This window comes from Medicago sativa, chromosome 1 (genome assembly GCF_051527215.1).
Source record: "Medicago sativa cultivar Bolivia chromosome 1, Bolivia_mono, whole genome shotgun sequence".
Taxonomy (NCBI): domain Eukaryota; kingdom Viridiplantae; phylum Streptophyta; class Magnoliopsida; order Fabales; family Fabaceae; genus Medicago; species Medicago sativa.
Window position 1 is genome coordinate 75,945,215 of NC_140749.1, and position 23,661 is coordinate 75,968,875.

General features: G+C 33.8%; 3 protein-coding genes and 1 pseudogene across 5 annotated transcripts; 2 read left to right on the top strand and 2 right to left on the bottom strand.

Moving 5' to 3' along the window:
- Positions 1–1,611: 1,611 nt before the first annotated feature.
- On the top strand, positions 1,612–2,665 carry LOC146957485 (uncharacterized). The gene has a single exon (XM_085736698.1). The coding sequence runs from the start codon at positions 1,747–1,749 to the stop codon at positions 2,089–2,091; it is 345 nt and encodes a 114-aa protein (XP_085592824.1). The 5' UTR covers positions 1,612–1,746; the 3' UTR covers positions 2,092–2,665.
- Positions 2,666–10,162: 7,497 nt separating this feature from the next.
- LOC146957486 (ADP-ribosylation factor-like) lies at positions 10,163–12,525 on the top strand. Of its 2 annotated transcripts, XM_085736789.1 has the most exons (7): positions 10,163–10,239; positions 10,640–10,798; positions 10,884–10,954; positions 11,573–11,692; positions 11,896–12,014; positions 12,109–12,190; positions 12,286–12,525. In XM_085736789.1, exons 2-7 carry the CDS (start codon positions 10,651–10,653, stop codon positions 12,289–12,291), a joined length of 546 nt encoding a protein of 181 aa, XP_085592915.1. In that variant the 5' UTR covers positions 10,163–10,239; positions 10,640–10,650; the 3' UTR covers positions 12,292–12,525. The 2 variants fall into 2 exon arrangements, with proteins under 2 accessions (XP_085592915.1, XP_085592913.1); XM_085736787.1 differs by having other exon boundaries at positions 12,109–12,368.
- A 257-nt stretch (positions 12,526–12,782) lies between these two features.
- Positions 12,783–14,249, bottom strand: LOC146957487 (peroxidase 5 pseudogene; annotated as a pseudogene). The gene has a single exon (XR_015023202.1). The product of XR_015023202.1 is annotated as a peroxidase 5 pseudogene (transcript).
- A 7,002-nt stretch (positions 14,250–21,251) lies between these two features.
- On the bottom strand, positions 21,252–23,661 carry LOC146957488 (Pentatricopeptide repeat (PPR) superfamily protein). Its single transcript, XM_085736795.1, has one exon. It carries the CDS (start codon positions 23,532–23,534, stop codon positions 21,975–21,977), a length of 1,560 nt encoding a protein of 519 aa, XP_085592921.1. The 5' UTR covers positions 23,535–23,661; the 3' UTR covers positions 21,252–21,974.

The following is a 23,661-nucleotide window of genomic DNA, read 5'->3' on the forward strand; positions in this document are numbered from 1 at the left end:
AGTTTATTGTCATTAAACTTTTTAGCCAATGTATTTGTTAACATTTCTTTTTTAACAATGTGATCAGCAACATAATCCTCCTCTGAACAAAAAAAATCATCCACCCAACCCTTAAAAAAAAATTCACATACTCTCTTCATTTAATATTAGATGAAATAGTTGATTCTCGACATATATATCAATGCATATTTTTTCCCTTTAATTATCTATTTAAAAAAAATTATGAAAATTTAATATTTTAATAGAAAAATATATGAGATGGAGGAATTTTTTTTTTATAGCAAAAAAAATCTAAATTAAGGGCTTTCAAATCTACCATAGACATTTGTTAGCAGAGTAGTGTTAGCAACACACACTCTCTAATATTTACCCTTTTATTAATTTAAATTATTATTGGTCTACACTTTGAAAATAAAACCAAAATAAAGTGATAAGATATAGATCAATTTTATCTGTACTCGTGAGTTTAGTTCAATTGGTATAAACAATGCATAAAATATGCAAAGTCCAGAGTTCGAACCTTAGCCACCACTAAAAAGATTAATTTTATATAGTAAAAGAGTGAGTGTTAGAGAGAATGTTCAAAAATGATGGTTTACTAGATGTTAGAGAGAATGTTCAAAAGTGATGGTTGCCAGCATTCTTCTCACTAGTATGACTTAAAAAAAAGAAAAATGCTGACAAGTGCCTTAGGACATTGTTTAAGCATTCAAAAGTAGTAACTTTTGCATTGGAAATTGTGTAGTTAAGACTTTTATACTTTTTTTTTGACAAAAATAAATGATATTCATTCATTCAAATTGATAGAGTACATCGATACAATGGAAATCGCTAAAAACAAAAAGGATGAATCTGTGAACAAACTCACAGCATCCATGTTAATAGCATAAATCGGCAAAGTACTAAAGCCTATATATATGACTATACTTAAGTCACCGGAATACTCATGTCCCCGGATCTGCAACATTGATGACTCCAAAGTCATTGATTTGCTCTGCACTGGATCGAAGCTGAACCAACAATCTGAACCAAACAAATACCTGAACGAAACAAGAAAACAAACAACGTCGCAAAAAGACGACGAACAAAACAACGTCGCACAAAGACGACAAAATCACGAAAGAAAAGACGAAATAGATGTGAAAATCACATATTTCAATAAAAGGGAAATAGAAAAAACGAGTTAGAGGGATGATTTTGGGTCAAATTAACCTTAAATCACCCATCTTTGGTAGATGAAGATGAAGAAACTAGGGTTTTGGTGACGGCTCTAAGAGAGAGAAGGGGAAGAGAGAGCTCATGGAAAACACTAAGACTTTTATACTTGTTTGACTTTTATTTTCAAGACAATATTTTCTTTTGTGGGTTCCTTAAACAATGTCTTTAGGGCACTTGTTAGCAAGACCCTAAAAAAAATTATTTTAATCGTGTAGTCTGCAGTGCACATGGTTGGAATTGGGCATTATAATTGAGTCAAAATGATGACGAACATTATAACCAGTCTCACGCATCCAAGTGTACGTCACTACGGTAACGTCACCACTCACCAATTGCTTGACACCATCATTGATGTACGCGCTCACTCGTCTTTTCCTTATAAAATCACACATCAGACCTTTAAACACGACACGGCATTACTTACACAACGTCAATACCTAACTAGTTAGTACCAACCCAAATTAAGTTAAGTTCTTCTAACACATTGATCAACCACTATATTTTTTACTTTTCTTTTCTTTTTCATATATGGAAAACAAGAAGAACGAGGAAAATAATGTCCTCAATAAGAACGAGGAGGAAGAAGAAGATATGGAGATAGAGAAGTTTTGCTCGCTGCTGAGAAACTTCCGTGACGCCCGTGATCGACTACGCCAAAGAGAATTAGAACTACGTGATCAGCTGGAAAAATATGAGAGCAACAAGAAAAAGATGAAAACAGAGCCTTGTTTTGAATTGCAGGACTTTACTACAGATGTTCAATTCAGAAAACTCCCTTTGAATTTTATCAACCCAGTTGCAAATGACAAAATCATAGAAAATAACAAAGTTGAGAAGAAGGAACATACCCTTGACCTCAAACTTGCTCTTTAATCGTGCATTCATCATTCATGGACCATCAAATTTATTTAGCTCACGTTATTTATGCTTTTTCTTTCTACCTAGCTTTTTCTTTCTACCTAGCTTTTCGAAATTTACTTCACAATTCATACATAATATATGTTATGTTATTTCTAAATTTGTAAGTTTTTTGTTTTCAAGCATATGATACGAAGGGGCAGACCCGAAAGATTCAAAGTCAAACAATGTAAAACTGATAGTTGTGGTTGGCTAGTTGCTTGTGACATAGGCGAATCTGCAGGGCCCTACGTCGTATTTATTACGTCAAGCATTCGAATAACAGAAAAGGATTAAGTTTGGAGGAATGATATTCTAACAACCAAAAATCAACAACTTTTGTGACAATCACCAATTTTTAAAGGAAAAGTAGATAGTGACACGGAAACCAAAGCAATAGAGAGAGAAAGTAAAAAGATAATGTGAGTATGAGAGATAAAGTTGTCACATAGGTTGTCACAAAATGGTTGTTAGAATATCATTTCTCTTAAGTTTGTTTGGTTCTACCTTGACTAATTTTATAAAATTGATTTTGATTAAAAATGAAAAATGAAACTATTGTACTTGCGATGAGTATAACGCTAGAGACCTTATTGATAATGGCATCTATTTTAATTTTAAATGATTTTTTTTTGTGGTCGGGGTTTGAACCCCGGACCTTGCATATTTTATGCATTGTCCATACCAACTGAGCTAAGCTCACGAACACAATTTTAAATGATATATCATACAACAAGATGAATTTGAAATGATCAACACTCAATAAGCTACTAGAAAATATAAAAACTTTTGTTTCACTTTATAGATTATTCATTTTTGTAATTTAATTAAGGATCTTGCTCCTCTTCAAAAGAAATCAAGGGTCTTATTAACTTGAACTCTAAAGAACATGTTAACATTTGCCTTTAATTAATGAGATGTACATTTTTTTGTGCATTCTAGATTTAGATTCTATAAGACGAATGAGTAATTTATGCGTTCGATTTATAGAATCCATAGCATGTTAATATATTGAAGCCAAGTATGCTCGAAGACCGGTGAATTGGGGGTTTGACACAAATTCGACTTCAATGATCCAAACCTGAAAAAATACGCTTCGAACTTATGGCATATGAATCGAGATAAATGGGAAATTGATAGGGCAGCCAAAAAGGTGAGGGTGTGATAAGAATTTCACGTTTTTTCTCCTTCCAAGAAATTAAGTGGGTTTTTTTGCCTGTTGGACCTATATACCACCCAATTCAATTTCTGCGCCCATTTTGCCTAAAGTATTTTGTGGTATAATTTTTTATTATTATTATTATTGTTGTTTCTTATTATTTAAATTTTGTAACTATTTTCTATCAAGAAAAAAAATATACTACTATTTGAAAACTTGAAGTAGAGATTCAAAGTTAAACTAACAACTATTTTATGTAAAATCCTAAGTTAGTGTGTATTTGGTTTTAATAATTCAACCCCTTTTGGTATACTTTTCTATTTTCAAAAAAATTATCAGTTTTTTTTTTTAAATATCTACCTCTAATTTTCTAATATAAATTTATCAATCATTTAACATTTAAAAAAAGTTATGAATCTGCTTTCACAAATTTTCTTTGCCAATAACATGATTTCAAAAAAAAAAACCCAACACATTCTTTTTAAAAAAACATCAGCAAGCCCAAACAGCACATTTTTGTCTTCAAGCTAATTTCACATAGCCATTTTTCTCCAAAAAAATCACATTTTTCTCCAAAAAAAAACACATTTTTCTTTCTTCAGAAAAAAAAAATATAGCCATTTTTCTGGTACAAGCCAAACCTCCATGGCATTTTTTTTATTTGTTCAATTTTTATTTCTTCAATAGATTTTATTCATCGAAAGTAATCATTTTAGAATGTGTCATATACTAAATATAGATATTTTTTTGTACAAAATTTGATCTTTAATTTACTTTTACTTTAATTTACTTTATTGTGAGAGTTGAACCACGCCATCGATGCCAAAGTCTTTATAACATTGGAAAACCTATTAGTGTATTCTGATTTTATATTGTACTTTATTTATTTAGCTTGTTCCATGCCTTCTTAATCTTAACTTAGTTTTTTTTATAAAATTATTTAGAGATCAGTTATTATGATCGGACGGTGCAAGCTATTATATTATATGCATACATCCAGTTATACTATATTATGATTCAAATCACACTACCAAAACAAAATAAAAATTATGATTCAAATGACTTTTTTTATTTGTTTTTGTTGAATGGGTATCATATGCGCGCTCCCTCAAGAAATTTTACAATGCTTCATTTTCAAAGTTGAATTTGAATCCAAAATCATTCGTTAAGTTGAAAGAAATTCATTACAATGTTCTTCAAATGCTCTTGTATATCTGATTAACTTGATTATTATAATATATCTACAAATATGTAAAATGTGATTATATGCAAATGTAAAAATTTTAACATAATAGTGCATTAAAGATTATTATGAACACTTTTTTTCTAACACTTATCATCTTAGTAAGTGAGACCTATGTAGGTCCCATGTTTTACAAATGAATTTAATATAAAATGAGGAGATCTGTAACGCCCTCCTTTTTATTTAATTATTTTAATTAGTTTTAGAATATATTTATATATTTATATGATGTATATGAGGGATATATGATTTGTTGAGATTAGATGTCTTTTTATAATTTAGTTAATATATTTTGTTGAGTGATATTTTGTTATGTTATATGTTGGTATTTACTAGCATAATATATTTGTTAATTGTTATAGATATATATTTGTTATTTGGTGTATTATTATATATTTAGTAGAGAAATATTATTTATTAGAATATGAGGATTATTAGTGTGAGTGGATTTGGGGGTTAGAATAGAAAGAAGAGTAAGTTGTTGGGCCTAAATGGATTTGGGAAGAGTATTTTAGTATTATAAATAGAGAAGCTTAGGTTAGAAAGAGTTTACCCTAAAACCGCTTTTTTGGAAAAGAGGAGAACAAAAAAGAAGAGAAGAGAAGAGAAAAGTCAAGAGAAGAGGAGAATACCTTAGGAAAGAAGAACGCTGCTGCTGATTCAGAAATTAATTTAAGGTAAGGGTGAGACTATCTTGCTTTAATATTAAGTTGTAAATCATTAGATTACATCTATCAAAGTTGGGGAGAGTTTGTGAGATTAAGAGGATTAGAGTTTTGAGTGAAGAATTGAGGATTAATGGATGAAAATTGTTAGATTGATGTAGAAACTGTGAACAGTCCTTAGATAATCCGTATAATGATTATTGGAATAGTTTTGAGGTTTAAAACATATGATTAGATGAGAAGTCGGTGAGTTTAAGAATTAGGGTTTGTGAGCGATTTTGATGATTAGATGATGAAGAACCGTAGAATTGATGAGAGAATCATGAACAAACCTTAGATATCCTATAGGAATGTTATTAGAAGTAGTTTGATGGTTAGAAACATGAGGATGGATGAAAAGTTGAGATTCTGAGAAAAAGTGATTTTAAGTGTTTTTGAGAAATAAGTGATTCTAGGATAAGCTGTTTTGGAGATTTAAAAATATGATTTTTTAGTAAAATATGATAGGATTTGTCGAATAGAACGCGTAGGCGAAAATGGAATCGGATTCGGAGTAACAGTTAGTTTTTTACGGACGAAACGGTGAAACCATAAAAAAATGGGACTGCACAGAGCTGCAGCGCAGGTGGCTACTGCCTTCCCACGAGTGGGCGCAGTTTTCCACGCCTGAGCGCAGCAAGGCAGCCCCTCATGGGTGACTGCTTGTTGTGCTTTCGTTGCGTGCTGTCAGAACTTCGATTGTTGCGTTCTTGTGTCTTTTTCACCCGTTTCCGTGTTGAATTAGCTCTCGGTGTAAACATGAAAGTTGTAGATAATTGAGTTAGCTTTCTAATGGCTTTGGAGTGACTAGAAAATTATGTGTAGATTTTGAGTTTTGATGAAAATAGTCCAAGTGGGTCTTCAGAAAACTTTAAGAAAACTTAGCTTAACTAATCCCAAGTTAGTCCAAAAACTTATGGTTGGTTTCCCAACTTCAACTTAAGTATTAGGGATTTAGTTGAGGTGTTTTATGAGTATTTGGCTTATGTATCATTGATCAAACTTGATTTGCTTTTGAAGAATGTTTTGGACTTTGATATGAATGTAATTGATTAATGTATATGTGGTTATTGTTGTTGATATGTTGGAATACATTATGTGAGTATTGTATGATACATAATATTATGATGTTCTATGATGTTAAGTTGATATGATTCATTTCTTATTGATGATATGATATTCTAGCACTGTTATATGCTGCAATTGTTGCTGTTTGTTGCTACTGAATCTTAGTGAAGATGTATAAGTCGGTCTAAGTTGTCATGATTTAAGAAGTTGTCCATTTTAATGGAATTGTATAAGATGTTCACGTTGTTGTCCAAGTTGTAGGAAGATTGTGTCGTTGCATAGTCAGTGATGGGGGCTTAATGCCCGACAGGTTCTTTATGACCTTAGCGATGGGGGCTTAATGCCCGAAAGGTTCTTTATGACCTTAGCGATGGGGGCTTAATGCCTGACAGGTCCAAATATGACCTTAGCGAAGGGGGCTTAATGCCCTGGTGGTACCACATGCATATTGAAGTTGTCTAAGTTGTTGTTGAAGTTGTCTAAGTTGTTGTCGAAGATGTTGTTGCATTGTAGAGTCGTCATAACTTATATTTGATGATGATTTAATGATGATGTTTGTTTAAGAAGTTGATTACGAACTTAATTATGAAGTTGTTTTCGATAAATGATATGCTTTGATAATGATACTTATGTGAAATACATGATGATGCTTATGATTATATTTGGTGTTAGATGTTGATGCTTATGATCATTATATGTGTTGATGTTTGTGATTAATATATGTGTTGATGTTTGTAATTAATATTTGATGATGTATGCTGATGTTTATGAATTAGTAATTGATGTTATATGATGATGTTTATATCTATAATTAAGATGATATAAGATGAATGGTATAACTAATGTAGGAGATTAATGATGCTAGTTAATGGAGTATAAGATATGTTAATGATGTTTAAGTTGTTGAATGTACTTTATATAATTTATATGTTTAATATTATTGTTTGAGAAATCTCACCCCTTCTGCTTGAAAATGTTGCCCTTCGTATGGGTAACTTGCAGGTAATAAAGACTAGAAGTGTTCGTGAGTGGACTCCTCACTTGTGTCTAGGTGCTCTGATACGTAACGGGATGAGATTATGTCTTATATTTCTATTCCTTACGTATTACTTATGGATTTTTATGAATAAATGTTGAACAAGACTTATGAGATTTTTATGTTGAGGCCTGCGTGCCAAAGATTATTTTTATTGTTGAACTAATTTCCGCTGCGAAGTTTTGAATTACTTATGTTAAATGATTTTGAAGAATAAATTGTTATTTATTCAGTTTATAAATTTTTAAGAAGTGTAGCATTCCGTTTAAAGTTGAAAAACTCTGATTTATTTATGAAATTTTTACGTTGGAAAAACGGGGTGTTACAAGATCCACATAAGTTTCACCCAATAAAAAATAAAGTGTTAGAAAGAAAAGATTCCAAACACTCTTTATAGTGCATGTAGAAGAGATCAATTTTCACAATTTGCTGCAATACTGAAAAAATAGATAGCAGATGGGCCTATAGTCACAAATTTAAATTTCAAAATTTCCTTCATTTATGAAAACAAGACTTTTTAGTAAAAAATAATAAAATTAATTCATATACATTTTTTTTTGGTAAATAGAGATATATTTCATTAATAAAAACATATAATATATAGTCAAGCTCTCACAAAACAAGAAAAGCCTACAACCTTACAAACTCAACACTAGGTTCTTTAGTTTCTTAAATTGCAGCCCTCTAATGTAGACAATCATTTTGATTTGGCGAAGGAGCTTCTGCACTGATTCAAATAAATAAAATACTGAGTTACACTGACAATCATTCTACTTAACTGATGCATACCAATGTTCCCGTTGTATTGTCTTAGGATACATTGCATCACTAACTGCCAGTTGCTAGTATTAATTCTTACGTTACTCCATTGCAAGGTACATGTCCAAACAATTTCATAATATTCGCACTTGAAGAAAAGGTGAGAATGAGTTTCAATCTTTTTTGCACACAAAATACACAATTGGTCACAACGTATACCAACTTTGTTTAACCTGTCACAAGTTGGCAATCTGGCATGAATAGCTAACCAAGTACCAAACAAACATTTTGGAGGGGGCAGAGTTATTGCAAATCATTTTCATCCAACTAACTTTTGTAAAATCTCCTCTCAAAACATTATACATTTTCTTAATAGAAAAGTTTGGTTGTTGAAAAACATTCCCATAAGCACTTGAAAAATCTTTGCCGCATCAAAGACTTTTTTCACTACCCATGAAGCTTGGGGAGGAACTTCAATAAATAGCACATTCCTCCCTTTATGTAGCATTCATGAACCCATTTTACCCATATAACATGCTTCTTGTTAGCCAACATTTCAAATCAATGACATTCCACCCATTAGTTGTCTTAGGCAAACAAATATACTCCCAAACAACAAAAGCTCTTTTGGAAACACTTGATCTACCAGTCCAAAGAAACATTCTACAAGCAATCTGAATTAATCTCAGGACTTTCTGAGGGAGAGCAAATACTTAGCTCCAATGAATTTGCACATTTGTTAGTGTAAATATTCTTGTATATCGATCAACTATGATCGTGAGATCGTTTGAACTATTTAACTTTAATCATACATATTTCTAAAGCTATACAAATATATTTTTACAACAAAAGTTACACGAATAATTAGTTTCAATTTATTTTACTTATTTTACCAATTATACAAATAGTAAATTTTCGGATAAACTTAGGTATCCTTCCCATGTAACTAGAAGACTAATCTTGAAGTTAATTAAGATATATGTAAAAAGTTGATATATTTTAAAATATGTTTTTCAACTGTGATTTAACCAAAAGAATAATCGATTCAAATATCTATACTTTTACATGTTATACAAATAGTAATTTGTTTAACATGATAGTAAATTTATTTGTATTTTGAATTGATTATTTTGTGTGTGCGCGAATTGGCTATCATCAGCACGCGACTGCATAGAATAATTATTTGAATCGGATAGGACCACACTATAAGTGACAAAACTCAAAAAAAATTAATTACTGCTACATTCTCATGACTGAATTCTAAAAAAAAAAAAACTTGGATTATTTTGTATTGAAGTTGAAATGAATAGAAATTAAACTAGTAATAAAAACAAGGCAAATAGTAGTTTTTATTCTTGAATGTGTAAAGTAGACACAATGACTCTCTCAATATAATAAAATTACAAAATAGTATTTAATTGTGCATTTCGCAAAATAGTTATTGACAAGAACAAATGCTCATATTTTTGTTCAAAAAATGTTTACATCATTCACCCTACTCTCCGATTTAAGCCTCCGCGCGTTAAGCCATCACGCTTCTAATGTCGTAGTGTTAAAGAAAACATTTTAACGTAGAAACTATTTTGATTATCGAATTGCACAATTATTTTGTATTTTTGTAATATCAAAGAATTATTATAATTATTCGTTACACATCATTTGTCCAATAAAAATACAAGACATCGGATAAAAATGATTGCTATAACTACTCGTTACACATCATTTGTCTAATAAAAAATACAAAGACACCGAATAAAAAAGATTATTATGACTACTCGCACACTTCATTTATCCAATAAAAATACAAAGACATTGGGTAAAAAGGATTATCATTACTACTCGTTACACGACATTTGTCTAATAAAAATGCGAAAATACCAGATAAAAAAATTATTATGACTACTCGTACATGTCATTTGTCCAATAAAAATACAAAGATATCAAATAAAATAACTATTACGACTACCGGTTACACCTGATTCCCAATGGGATTACAAAGACACCGGATAAACACGTTACTCAATTTGGATCTGTGTTTAGCGTTGTTCTATAAATACGCGTAGGCCTGACGTTGAGAGAAACTCCAACTTCTTTTTCTCTTTGTTACAAGGAGAAGAGATCTTCTTGGTCTCAAATCATTTCTCTCTTCTTCAAGGTAACCTTTCTCTCCTTCTCTTTTCTCTTTTCTTCCAGATCTGTATATCTCTTCTGGATCTCTTTATTTTCTTTAATTTTAAATTTTAAATTCTCCATCTCTGATTTTTCACTGCATTAGATTTCTATGTACTTTACTATCGCAATTTAAATTATCATATGCATGTTATTACTGGATCCACATCGCATATCGTGAGATCACATGATTTTGATTTCAATTTTGGTTATTCAATCATGCAATTCCACCGGATTCGTAGATCATGTTACGATACTCTTCCATCTGCATATATTACGTTATTACTGTTGTTATTGTTTCTTTTTTCGTTTGAAATTTGATTTGTTGCTATTGAAATTTGGATCGAAAGTTGTGTGTGATGATAGTATTGTTTGTGTGGATTCAGAAAAGTTGAAAATGGGATTGTCATTCACGAAGCTGTTTAGCCGGCTATTTGCCAAGAAAGAGATGCGTATACTTATGGTAGGTCTCGATGCAGCTGGTAAGACCACCATTCTTTATAAGCTCAAGCTTGGAGAGATCGTTACAACCATTCCTACTATCGGTATGTATCTTACTATGTTTGTATTGGATCCATTTCTGTGATCATGATTATGGCTCATTGTATTAATGGATCATTGTATATGTAGGGTTCAATGTGGAAACAGTGGAATATAAGAACATCAGCTTCACTGTCTGGGATGTCGGAGGTCAGGACAAGGTAATTTTTCTCATTGCATCTTCTACGGCGTGCTTATTTATGTTTTTTTAGTGCAATGTACATAATGATTTCATTGATGCTATAACATGGTAATTGGCTGAAACTTCCCTTGAGCAAGTATGTTTGTGAATGTGATGTGATTTCCTTTCAAAATTTCAGTTCTAATAAATCACTGAATGTCAATTTGATGCATTCGTATAGTTGTAATCTTTTCCATGGATTAAGATGTAGATGTGATTCGAAATACATATATTTTTCACATTTGTGGGTCGTTAATTGTCCAATGTGCAGTGATTTTTTTTTTTTTTTTTTTGCAAATTGTATTGTGATGCATGTCTTGTTATTGTCGTTTTGCCTTCTTGAATTCAACACTCTTAATGTAATTTGTATGATCAACCTACTCAATCACCTACTCTAACTTTCTGGAGATAGTGTATGATAAGTTTTTAGCCCCTTTGACCCAAGTTATCTTCCATTTGACCTCTTGTTATGATGTACTATAATCTTTCGGGTATATTAAATCTTGTTTTACTGAACATGGCAGTGACAACTACATGAAGTATATTAGATCTTTTTTACTCAACATGGCAGTGACAATTGACATGTTTTTCCCTGTAGATCCGTCCTCTGTGGAGACATTACTTCCAAAATACACAAGGACTCATTTTTGTGGTTGATAGCAATGACAGGGACCGTGTTGTTGAAGCTAGAGATGAGCTGCACAGGATGTTGAATGAGGTAAATTAATATATGCTGAATGAGTGAAAATGAAAGGTTGATTATTTATGGTTATTTGATTTCCAAATATATGTTGAATAAGTGAAAATGAAAGGTTGGTTATTTATGGTTATTTGATTTCCAAATATATGTTGAATGAGTGAAAATGAAAGGTTGGTTATTTATGTGGGTCGTCATTTTGGATGCTTATAATACTTTGGCAGGATGAATTGAGAGATGCAGTGCTTCTAGTTTTTGCTAACAAGCAAGATCTTCCAAATGCTATGAATGCTGCTGAGATAACTGATAAGCTTGGTCTTCACTCTCTCCGTCAGCGTCACTGGTAAACTAAAATTTTTGCTCGCAACATTTTTTTCTCCTTCCTTATCTTCCTGCTTCCATTACTCATTCTCACCGTCATGGATCTGTACATGCAGGTACATCCAGAGCACATGTGCCACATCTGGTGAAGGACTTTATGAAGGACTTGACTGGCTCTCAAACAACATTGCAAACAAGGTTAATACTGAATAACTTTTCTGTCTAACTTGACAATTCAATTTACTTGACAATCCAACTAATGCCTTTCTTTTTTGGGCGGTGATTTGCTGCAGGCATAGAGATTTATTAGTTAAAGGTGCAAGAACTCGAGTTTACTTCTGCAATTATGATCTCCAGCATCTGGTTTTCCTGCCTGCATAGATTTTCATTGCTCGAGTGTATTATTTGTTTTTAAAAAAGAACTGCAGTCTATTATTGTGGAATAATTTGATTTTTTTTTTCTTCTCATGTATAACTAAATAGTATTGTTTAAAGTTTACCCTTTTGATTGTGAAGTTAATTGATTATTTTAAGCCTCGTCTTTGTCTGTCTATTAGATTCTTAAGAGCAAGAGCAACTATTCATCTATACACTCATGATGTAAAACTTGTTTACACATATCCAATCAAATCACATTACGATTCTACCTTTTTAAGATAGTTTTTAAAATATCTCAACAGATATCTACTTTTATGTGATTTTATTGGATGCATGTGTAAAAATATTTTACATTGTGGACAAACACTTCTGTTCTTTCTTTCATACAATTTGAAGAGGTCAACTGGATAATAAGTCATCAAACCATAACCAAATATGTAAGGAGAAAATTTTGAAAGGATCCAACAGACATAATTCAAACAGAGTAGTAATTCACTACTTTTTCACATTTTATTACACTTGATTTCACATATACACTTGAATTGATGAAGAGTACAAACGGTCACACACAAATAAAGAATGATTCCAAACAAAAACAATAATAATATCAAAGAATTGATGAGAAAAAGAAAGAAAGTATACATCTTTGCATTTATGGACAAACTTTTAGAAAGATAAAGAAATATGGCGCAGTTAAATAGAATTAATAACGCTGCAGTGCTCCCTAATCTCACCTTGAGAACCTGTCAACACATCTACGTTACCCATATGCACCATGGCCTTGGCAAACTTCACATTCCAGATTGCAGCATGTCTGGCATTTTTTAACACCATTCTCTTAGTTAAGCCACTATTAAGCAATATTTGATCCGAAGTTAATAGACCACGGTTATTCTTCAACCTCTTATAGTACATGTTGTCCAAATCATTAGGTGTGGAACCATCAAACGCCACCCTTGAGTCTATGTTCTGTACCTGTGACTGAGATTGTTGTGACTGTGGTGGTGGACACTTGGATTTCAACAACCTAGCAAAGTTAGGGTCCATAGAAGGATCTTGAGGAAAAGTTGCATTGAAAGAGTATAATCGGTTTGAGAATGAAGAACAATGTGAGACACCAATGGAATGAGCACCAGAAAGTGTAACCATTTCATCTACTGACAAACCTTTTCTATCAAAATTATCGATAAGTTGCTCTGCGTTGAAATTTGGTGGTGGTAGATTTTGTGTGACTTCGTCGAAGATAGATACTCGACCATCTCTGCGTCCTGATGGTACTGAGTAGTCTATCCTGCCGCCACTAACTTTCCGAGTACTGTCTCGAGCTGCGAAAGCAAGAATGTCTGCACAGGACACCGTTTTAGGACATGCAGCCTCTATCTGTGCTTTAGCTTCGTTGATTACTTCAAAGCCACGTAAACTTGGATTGTTTGCAGGATGGTCTCTCTCAGATCGAATGCCTGGTATGGAATCTAATAAAACAGAAGCATCACATCCTCTGACAAAGCAATCATGAAAATGCATTCGAATCAAACCAGCAGCGATGCCTGGGTTGAGTGAAACAGCTTTGTTAACAGCTCTTCTAACAATTGCCTCCGCGGATGGACATGTTTTGTAGAAACCATACTTCAAAGATGTTGATGATGCCAATGTTGTTGAAACTGAGAGAATAACTATAACCAAGGTAGCTATAGAGAGTATTGAATGCATTCTAACCATTATTAATTATAGGATATGCTCTATCTCTCAATTGAATTAAGTAGTAGATATATGTATTTTGGTTTTTAGTATTAATCTGCTAATTAAGTAGTGTGAGACTAAGGAAAGAATGGTATGCAAGTATATATATATGTTGTTGGATACAAATTAAGGTTGAGGTGGAGATATCTGCCTCTGCCTCATTAGTGTGTATATATAGGTTGGGGAATATATTATTGTGAAGGGGAAGAAGTGAGAGTAGGTAATACTTTTGTAAACAAAAACGTGTTTGGCTGTAGCCTTCAATTTTAGACAGAAGTTGAAGCAATCCACTTTTGAACTCTTCTTTTGGTTTTGGAGGCTATGCTCAATTAGATGGACATGGAGTATAAGTTAAAAAGGCTAAATGTAGAAAAAAAATCTTGAAAATTGTGCATTCAATACATAAAAAATTTCAAAAGTTGTATTTATAGGTGGAGGCTAACATGAGGGAGCCAATAGGTCCCTCATCTAGTGAGGGAGCAAAGATGCTTTTTTTTAACCTTAGGATTAAATAAATGGATTGGATCTTCTCCACATCAGCAAGAGAACACTTCAATCAAAACAAACCTCACTTAAATAAATGATTTTCTCTCCCCTCTATCACTTGCATATCTTCTCTTCTATTTCTCTCTCTTAAGTTTCTTCCCCATTTTACAACCCAGAAATCATATGCATACACAGACTCTACAAATACAATACCAACCAACCAACCCTTTTGAGGAAGCAAAGCCTTCAATTGGCATGAACAAAGCGTTTTTAAAGTTACAGGATCTATATATTAAAGGCTTTTATATCCTCGTAATGATGTTAGATGTTAGATATATAAAAGTGAGAAATCTCTAACCAATATGTCAAGCCTGCATTAAACTGTGAACATACATACATTCCTTTGGTTGCTGTATCACATCTAAGCGAATAATTATGTATGAAAATGACTGTTTAAGTACAACAATTACCAAAGCTTATAGGCTGACATTTTTGCACGCTCCACGTACAATCCGAGGTTGCTGCAAACATGTTATTTTTAAAGAACCCTAAAAAATAAAACATGCGATTAGCTTGTGGATTTGAAAAATAAGCTTGTGCTTTCTTCATGCCATTCAATTCCGATCAAAACTGTGTAAAAATCGTTGAATTTCATTGTGTACCGAGGGAGATCTGACCGGGTCTATTCGCGGGTCAAAAAACCCGTTTGAGTGTCTACGGGCGAAGAAGATGACATTAAAAAAAAAAACAAAAAAAAACAAAATTTTGCCTTGGCAGGAATCGAACAGACGACCTACGACACATGAATCCTTAAACTAAAACACAACCAACTGTACTGCGATTACAAATGTTAATTTGATAGCTTTTTAGTTTATTTATTTACTATTACCAGTTTTGAATTGTGAGCAAAAATCAATGATTTAACTCATTTTATTTTAGGTTTCTATATAAAGAAAATCTTATATAAATACAAGTCTAAATAAAATTTATATGAACACACATACCAATGATAAAATTTAAAAATGAGACGATATTAAGTGATGTGACTAAATTATTATTTTTTTAAAAATTTTATCATCGTTGTGTGTGTCCGGATTTGATTATATAAAGCAAATCTTACATGAATTGGGAGGAATATGAAATTTGATTATTTTAGCATAAGAGGGAAAGTGAAATTGAGTAATATGATTCGGCCAAAAAAATAATTAAAGTGAAATTAACTTTTTTTAGTTAATATTCAATTCATTACATTTATTCAAAAAATAAATTATACCCATATTTATTTATTTTTTAAAAAAAAATCACACCCTTTTATTAGTAAATATTCTCGATTTACATAATAAATAATAGTACGTCAAACGTATTTGCATTTACGTTTCACGTAAACAAATTTTCTACAATAATTGGAGCTAGTTGACTAAACTTCTAAAGGGGTAGTTTGTCCGGTAGACACGTGTCTGAGATTCCGATCTGAGAAATTCCAGTTTCTGCTTCCTTCTAACTCTGTGAGGGCCACATCCAACGGTGGGATCGACCAAACATGCTTCGGTTCCAATGTTAGACATGTTCCAGTCACCGGGGAGTTGTCCTTCCTAGTTGACTAGGCTTCTGAAAGGATAGTTTGTCCGGTAGACACGTGTCCGGGATTACGATCTGAGAAATTCCAGTTTCTGCTTCTTTCTAACTGTGTGAGGGCCACATCCAACGGTGGGATCGACCAAACATGCTTCGGTTCCAATGTTAGACACGTTTCCGTCACCGGGGAGTTGTCCTTCCTAGTTAACTAGGCTTCTGAAGGGATAGTTTGTCCGGTAGATACGTGTCCGGAATTCCGATCTGAGAAATTCCAGTTTCTTCTTCCTTCTAACTATGTGAGGGCCACATTCAACGGTGGGATCGACAAAACATGCTTCGGTTCCAATGTTAGACTCGTTTCAGTCACCGGGGAGTTGTCCTTCCTAGTTGACTAAGCTTCTGAAGGGATAGTTTGTCCGGTAGACACGTGTCCGGGATTCCGATCTTAGAAATTCCAGTTTTTGCTTCCTTCTAACTCTGTGAGGGCCTTATCTAACGGTGGGATCGACGAAACATGCTTCGGTTCCAATGTTAGACACTTTTCAGTCACCGGGGAGTTGTCCTTCCTAGTTGACTAGGCTTCTGAAGGGATAGTTTGTCCGGTAGACACGTGTCCGAGATTTCGATCTGAGAAATTCCAGTTTCTTCTTCCTTCTAACTCTGTGAGGGCCATATCCAACGGTGGGATCGACCAAACATGTTTCGGTTCCAATGTTAGACACGTTTCAGTCACCGGGGAGTTGTCCTTCCTTGTTGACTAGGCTTCTGAAGGGATAGTTTGTCCGGAAGACACATGTCCGGGATTACGATCTAAGAAATTCCAGTTTCTGCTTCTTTCTAATTGTGTGAGGGCCACATCCAACGGTGGGATCGACCAAACATGCTTCGGTTCCAATATTAGACACGTTTCAGTCACCGGGGAGTTGTCCTTCCTAGTTGACTATGCTTCTGAAGGGATAGTTTGTCCGGTAGACACGTGTCTGGGATTCCGATCTGAGAAATTCCAGTTTCTGCTTCCTTCTAACTGTGTGAGGGCCTTATTTAACGGTGGGATCAACCAAACATGTTTCGGTTCCAATGTTAGACATGTTTCAGTCACCGGGGAGTTGTCCTTCCTAGTTGACTAGGCTTCTGAAGGGATAGTTTGTCCGGTAGACACGTGTCCGGGATTCCGATCTGAGAAATTCCAGTTGCTGCTTCCTTCTAACTCTGTGAGGGCCATATTCAACGGTGGGATCGACCAAACATGCTTCGGTTCCAATGTTAGACACTTTTCAGTCACCGGGGAGTTGTCCTTCCTTGTTGACTAGGCTTCTGAAGGGATAGTTTGTCCGGAAGACACATGTCCGGGATTCCGATCTGAGAAATTCCAGTTTCTTCTTCCTTCTAACTCTGTGAGGGCCTTATCTAACGGTGGGATCGACCAAACATGCTTCGGTTCCAATGTTAGACACGTTTCAGTCACCGGGGAGTTGTCCTTCCTAGTTGACTAGGCTTCTGAAGGGATAATTTGTCCGGTAGACACCTGTCCGGGATTTCGATCTGAGAAATTCCAGTTGCTGCTTCCTTCTAAATCTGTGAGGGCCTTATTCAACGGTGGGATCGACCAAACATGCTTCGGTTCCAATGTTAGACACGTTTCAGTCACCGGGGAGTTGTCCTTCCTTGTTGACTAGGCTTCTGAAGGGATAGTTTGTCCGGTAGACACGTGTCCGGGATTCCGATCTTAGAAATTCCTGTTTCTGCTTCCTTCTAACTCTGTGAGGGTCATATCCAACGGTGGGATCGACCAAACATGCTTCGGTTTCAATGTTAGACACGTTTCAGTCACCGGGGAGTTGTCCTTCCAAGTTGACTAGACTTCTGAAGGGATATTTTGTAACAAAACAGTAATATAATATGAATTTTTATAGTTAAATGTTCATATTAAATTTATGTTTTATTAAAAAATTGTATTTTTTTTTGGGAAAGATTTTTACGATATTTTACACATTTTTGCACAATTTTATTGAAAAATATTGAAATTAACTTAAAAATAGAGACCAAAAGTTGTGATTGAAAATTTTAGTGTGAATAAAACGAAAAGTTAGTATATTTATAGGGATCAAAAACATATTTAACACTAAATTTTATGTAGCTTTGTGTGTATGTAAGACTTGCTCTACTTAGAAACCCAAAATTAAATGAATTTAATCGTTTATTATTTTCTCACAATTCAAAATAGTTAATAATAGTTAAATAAATATAAATTCCTAGGAACTTACAATTGTATGCATGGTGCCGTTGGTGAAGTGATTGAAGTGTCTAATTGTTGTGTATTGTTGTGTCCAAGGCCGCCTATTCGAATCACGCGGGGAAAGGATTTTTTTTTCCTTCTTGTTTTGGAACTCATCTTCTTCGCCCGTAGACTATAAAAACGGGTTTTTTGCCCCGCTATCCGACCCGGACGGATCTACCTTGTTACTCAATGAAACTGAACGATTTTTCATTAGTTTTTATCGGAATTGAAAGGCATGAAGAAAGCACAAGCTTATTTTGCAAATCCACAATCCAATCACATATTGTATTTTTGTTATAATCTTCTGGAAACACCGTTAATCCCTCTATCTCAACACAACAAAACTCGTTATTTGCTTTTTTCGATACCAATTCTGTTCGCAGTCGCCCTCTTATCAACAAGAACAAAAACTATTCTCAGTTCTTTGGCACCGTTCCTCTCTTCCGATCAACACTTTCAATAAAACGCAAGTATTTTTTTTTCATGATTCTTTAATTTTTATTGAATTTATACGATTGAGAGGTTGGTTTCTTCAAACTTGTAATAATTTATACGAATTATATAATGGCAACATAAGAATTGAGAGAAGAAATGGAGTTTGAACGACGGAAACATTCAGAGGGGCGGCAAAGAAATAGACAGTGGTCAGGTTCAGCATATGGGTTGTAAAATGGGGAAGAAAAGATTAGCAAACAACAGAGGGGAGAGAAAAGTGAATGGTGTGTTTGGGTTTGAGTGTGGGGAGGTGTAGGTGCTCCCTTGCTGAGGTGGAGTAGATCCAATCCAATGTTATAATCCTAAGGTTAAAAAAAAACATCTTTTGCTCCCTCACTAGATGAGGGACCTATTGGCTCCCTCATGTTAGACCTCGCCGTATTTATAATATAAAAGTTGCTTTGACTTTCCATTTTAAGCTCCTTAACTTGTGCCCTTAAGGCACAAGTTAACAAGACCCTATCATATAGTATCAATTAGTAAATAATTGGGGAAAGCGCGGTTACTATTGGCTGCTAGCCTGCTACACCCACTTCATCATATAAACATTCTTACAAGAAACATGCTGGCTTTTAATTACCAGGTCGTCACCAAATATGCCGACTTATATTGTATTTAATTTCATTATTATGCAGCCATCAAGGATTACAAAATACAACTATTTAAACAAGGATGATTTAACTGGTAAAAAAAATATTTTATCAGATTTAAAATTTGCAAATTTATAACCAATTTGTTTGGATTTAAGTAATTGATGAGTTTCCACTATTTGACTGAAACAATTGTAGCCAAAATACAATGAGAAATTTGAAGAGAATTTACCAAGTTGGTTTCCATAATGGCGCTTTTTCAAAGAAACCATACTGCAGCAATGGTCCGTGGAAACACGTTATCGTTTCCTCTTAAAACCATACTGCAGCAATGGTCCGTGGAAACACGTTATCGTTTCCTCTTAAAAATTGTCCTAGTAAAACATTACAGGTGTTGAGGTTCAAACTAGATAGACCAAGACCTTACTTATTTATCTTAAAAAATGTTAATTTCTAACCACTAGACTTTGAAGAAAAAAAATGTCCTATAACTTTAGATAGACAGACACCCTACTTATTTATCTTAAAAAATGTTAATTTTTAACCACTAGACTAACTTTAGATAGACATACACCCTACTTATTTATCTTAAAAATGTTAATTTCTAACCACTAGACTTTTTTTTTTTTTGTGGTGGCTGAGATTTGAACCCCAGACCTTGTATATATTATGCATTACCACTGGACTTTGAAGAAAAAAAATGTCCTATAACTTATTTGATTATTTAAAAATATTTTTTTATCTTACAATTTCATTTTTTATTACTATTAAATATTTTATACTCAATTTTACTCTCAAGACTTTTATCTAATTAACTTATCGTAGTTAGTTTCAATTGAAGATATTTTTTACTTAATATTTCATCTTATCACTTTAAAATTACTTTTTTTTTTGTTTCAAATGGATCCCTAAATATAATTTTAAGCTGCCTCTGTTGCATTTTATGGAAAATTATCAGCATCATAATTCTTTTTGTGTCAAATGGATCCCAATATATAATTTTCAGTTGTGTTTGTTGCATTTTATAGAAAATTATCAGCATCATAATTCTTAAAATTTTCAATTCACGTCACTACCAACCAACTCCAACATGTTTTAATTTTTGTATACATTGCTAATTAATTAAATAAAATTGAATTAATATTATAAATTTAAATAAATAATAAAGGTAAATAAAATATGGATCATGCTAATATGTACCCTTGTGACACATGTTAAAAGATTTAACAAATAGTAAGCATTTATTCTCACTCAAAAAAAAAGTAAGTATTTATTCAAAAAAAATTAATTTACATTTTTTTTAAGAAATAAATTATCACAATTTTCAATACATTTTATTTTATTTTTGATATACTAACATGTGCACATGTTAGCATTTCACATATGTTGGATAAGTTGCACCACATGAAAAAAAATAAGAGTAAACCACCATTTTTGGTCATGAAAATATAAATGTCAATCAACCGGAGACCTCAAATTTACAAAATATCAAATTGCTCCTTAGAGTGATGGGACATTGTAGAAGCAACTAAGTAACCCCATAATGGTTTGCACCATTAGAGGAGCTCTAAGTGGCTTGGGCATTTGACAGCTTTAGTTTAAATGGCTACCGGGTTTTGAGCTCTTGTTCATCCCCAGTTTTTCAAGATACTAAAAAGCATGTGTCAGTCAATATAACACCATTTGAGTCTGTTCAATTGAAGAGTCATTACATGAATTGAAGAGAGACAATAGGAACAAATGTCATTGAAATATTGACGGTTGTATGACCATGGCAACATTCTTTACATAAATTGTTCCGCAAGAAAGGACCCAAGAATCTTCAAAAGGGAAATATGTTTTATTACAACATTGCAACAACAAAAAAATGACACAGGTGCTGAATGAAACAATATGATTTATTTTTTTCCCACAGTCCCGTCCATGAGGTGTAGGTAAGAGTAGGAGAGGTATTACTAACTTGGATCACACTGTTCATACTTCTTAGATTCCATCAACCCTGGAATAGCTTGCCTTCGAAAGCATGATAGAACTCATACAACCAGTTTACCTCATGAAAGTGCTTTCGCACTCGTGATTAAAATTGACAGTTTCAATACAGACATAACCATGTCAAAACTCACAAGTTCATTTTACCTGTCATAATTTCGCACAAATCTTCTCTTAAGAAACTGCGACTATCTCATCAAAATTCGAGATGAGAAGTTAACCCTTGAAATAATCAAATCAAACCTTTTGATTTGAAGGCTGTTTAAAACAATTTCAATGGAAAAAAAGCAATGCCAGAAGGTCACTAGCCAATATCAGAATTGAAGTAAAAACACCTCTTTTTTTTCCTGATCTTGAAAGCATGACGAACACGTCGCAAGTGAAATATAGCATAACTTTTCAGAATTCAGTTTGATTGTGCAAAATGTATGACAACTAGTGTACAAATCAATTAGCATTCAGTTAAGGAACTTATTCCTTGTGTCTCTTCTGACTCTTCCTTTGGCCACTTGTCCCTCTGTCGCACATTCCCTCTATTGTCCAACTCCCCCATTTCTCCTACGGGTGTAGTAACTCTTTCATGAACTTGCAGTGGTCGCCCAAATATTGCCATTTTCTGCGTCAAGTTCTGAATGGCCTCATGTTTATTTGCTAGTTCCATAAGAATCTTGATTCTCTTAAACGAAACATTGCTTGGCCTCTGCCCCTTCTCAATCATCTCCAAGAAACATTTCTCCGCCTCCGACAATTTCCCCATATCACAAAGCATGTCAAACAGCACATCAGAAACTAAGGTATATGACCCGAAACCCTTCTCCACCATGTCATCCCATAACTGCAATGCCATCTCCATCTTTTCATGCCTCTTCAACAACCTTATCAAAAACATACAAGATTGCGTATACGGAAGGCATCCCTCATCCATCATCCTCTTGTATAAGTTCCATGAACTCTGTAAATCATTCGACCAATAAAAAACCCTGAAGAACAAATTGTAAGTAGTTGCATTCGGACTCAAACCTTTGCTCACCATCTCATCCATCAATTCATAAGCACTACCAAGCCTCTTTGCAATACAAAAGTTTCTAATAGCAGCATTGTATGCCGGAACATCAGGGTAAACACCATACTCCTTCATTTCCTTCAAAACATCTCTAGCTTTATCAGGCTGACCAACCAACCCCAATCCACCAATAACACTAGTATAAGTAATCACATCCGGCGACAAATCCTTTTCGCGCATTTCATCAAACACCTTATACGCTTTCTCAATTTCCCTCCCTTTGCAATAAACATCCACCAAACTATTATACGTTACAACATCCGGTTCAACCCCCATTTCCTTCATCTCGTTAACGAACAACTCAGCATCTTCCACATTTTTCCACCCCGAAAGAAGTATATTAAAAGTCTGCAAATTCGGACGAAAATTATGCTTCAAACTATGATAAACATTTCTAGCATCAGCCATACTTTTCTCTTGACAAAGAGTTCTCAACAACGCATTAAAACAATTCACACCATAATCAGGCACAATCTTCTTAAACTTTCTAAACGTTTCAACCGTTTGTCTAACAGAACAAACCTTAGCAACTCTACCCAAAACAACCATAACAGTTCTTGGCGTAATCACATTTTGATCTTTTCGCCGCGCTTCGATAAGAAGCTCCCAAACATGTTCAAACATGCGGCTTCTACCGAGAATGTAGAGCATTGTGTCAAGGGAATAAGCGGTGTGGTAAAAGCCTTTTCTTCTGCCAGTGTAACGGAAGAATTCAAGGGTTTGATTAGGATTTGCATGGCCAAAGCGAACACGTTTTAGGACTTGATCGATTAATTCGTTGGAGAGGAAAATTTGGGTGGATTTTAGGGTTTGTTTTAGGGTTTCGGGGGAAGAGGTGGTGGTGAGAATGGTGTAGACTTTGTGAACGTCGTTGTTTGGAGTGAAGGTGGAGAGGCGGCGGAGGATGGAGGTGAATGGTGATTTGGAAGTGGAATGCCGAAGAAACATTTGAAAGTTGTGAAGATGGTTAGCGACAGTAGTGATTTCAGAAGATTGGAAATGAATTAGCAGCTACTTGAGCTCTGAAAGGGAATGTCTTGTGCTAATGTTAACCATGATAAAACGAGATTAATTA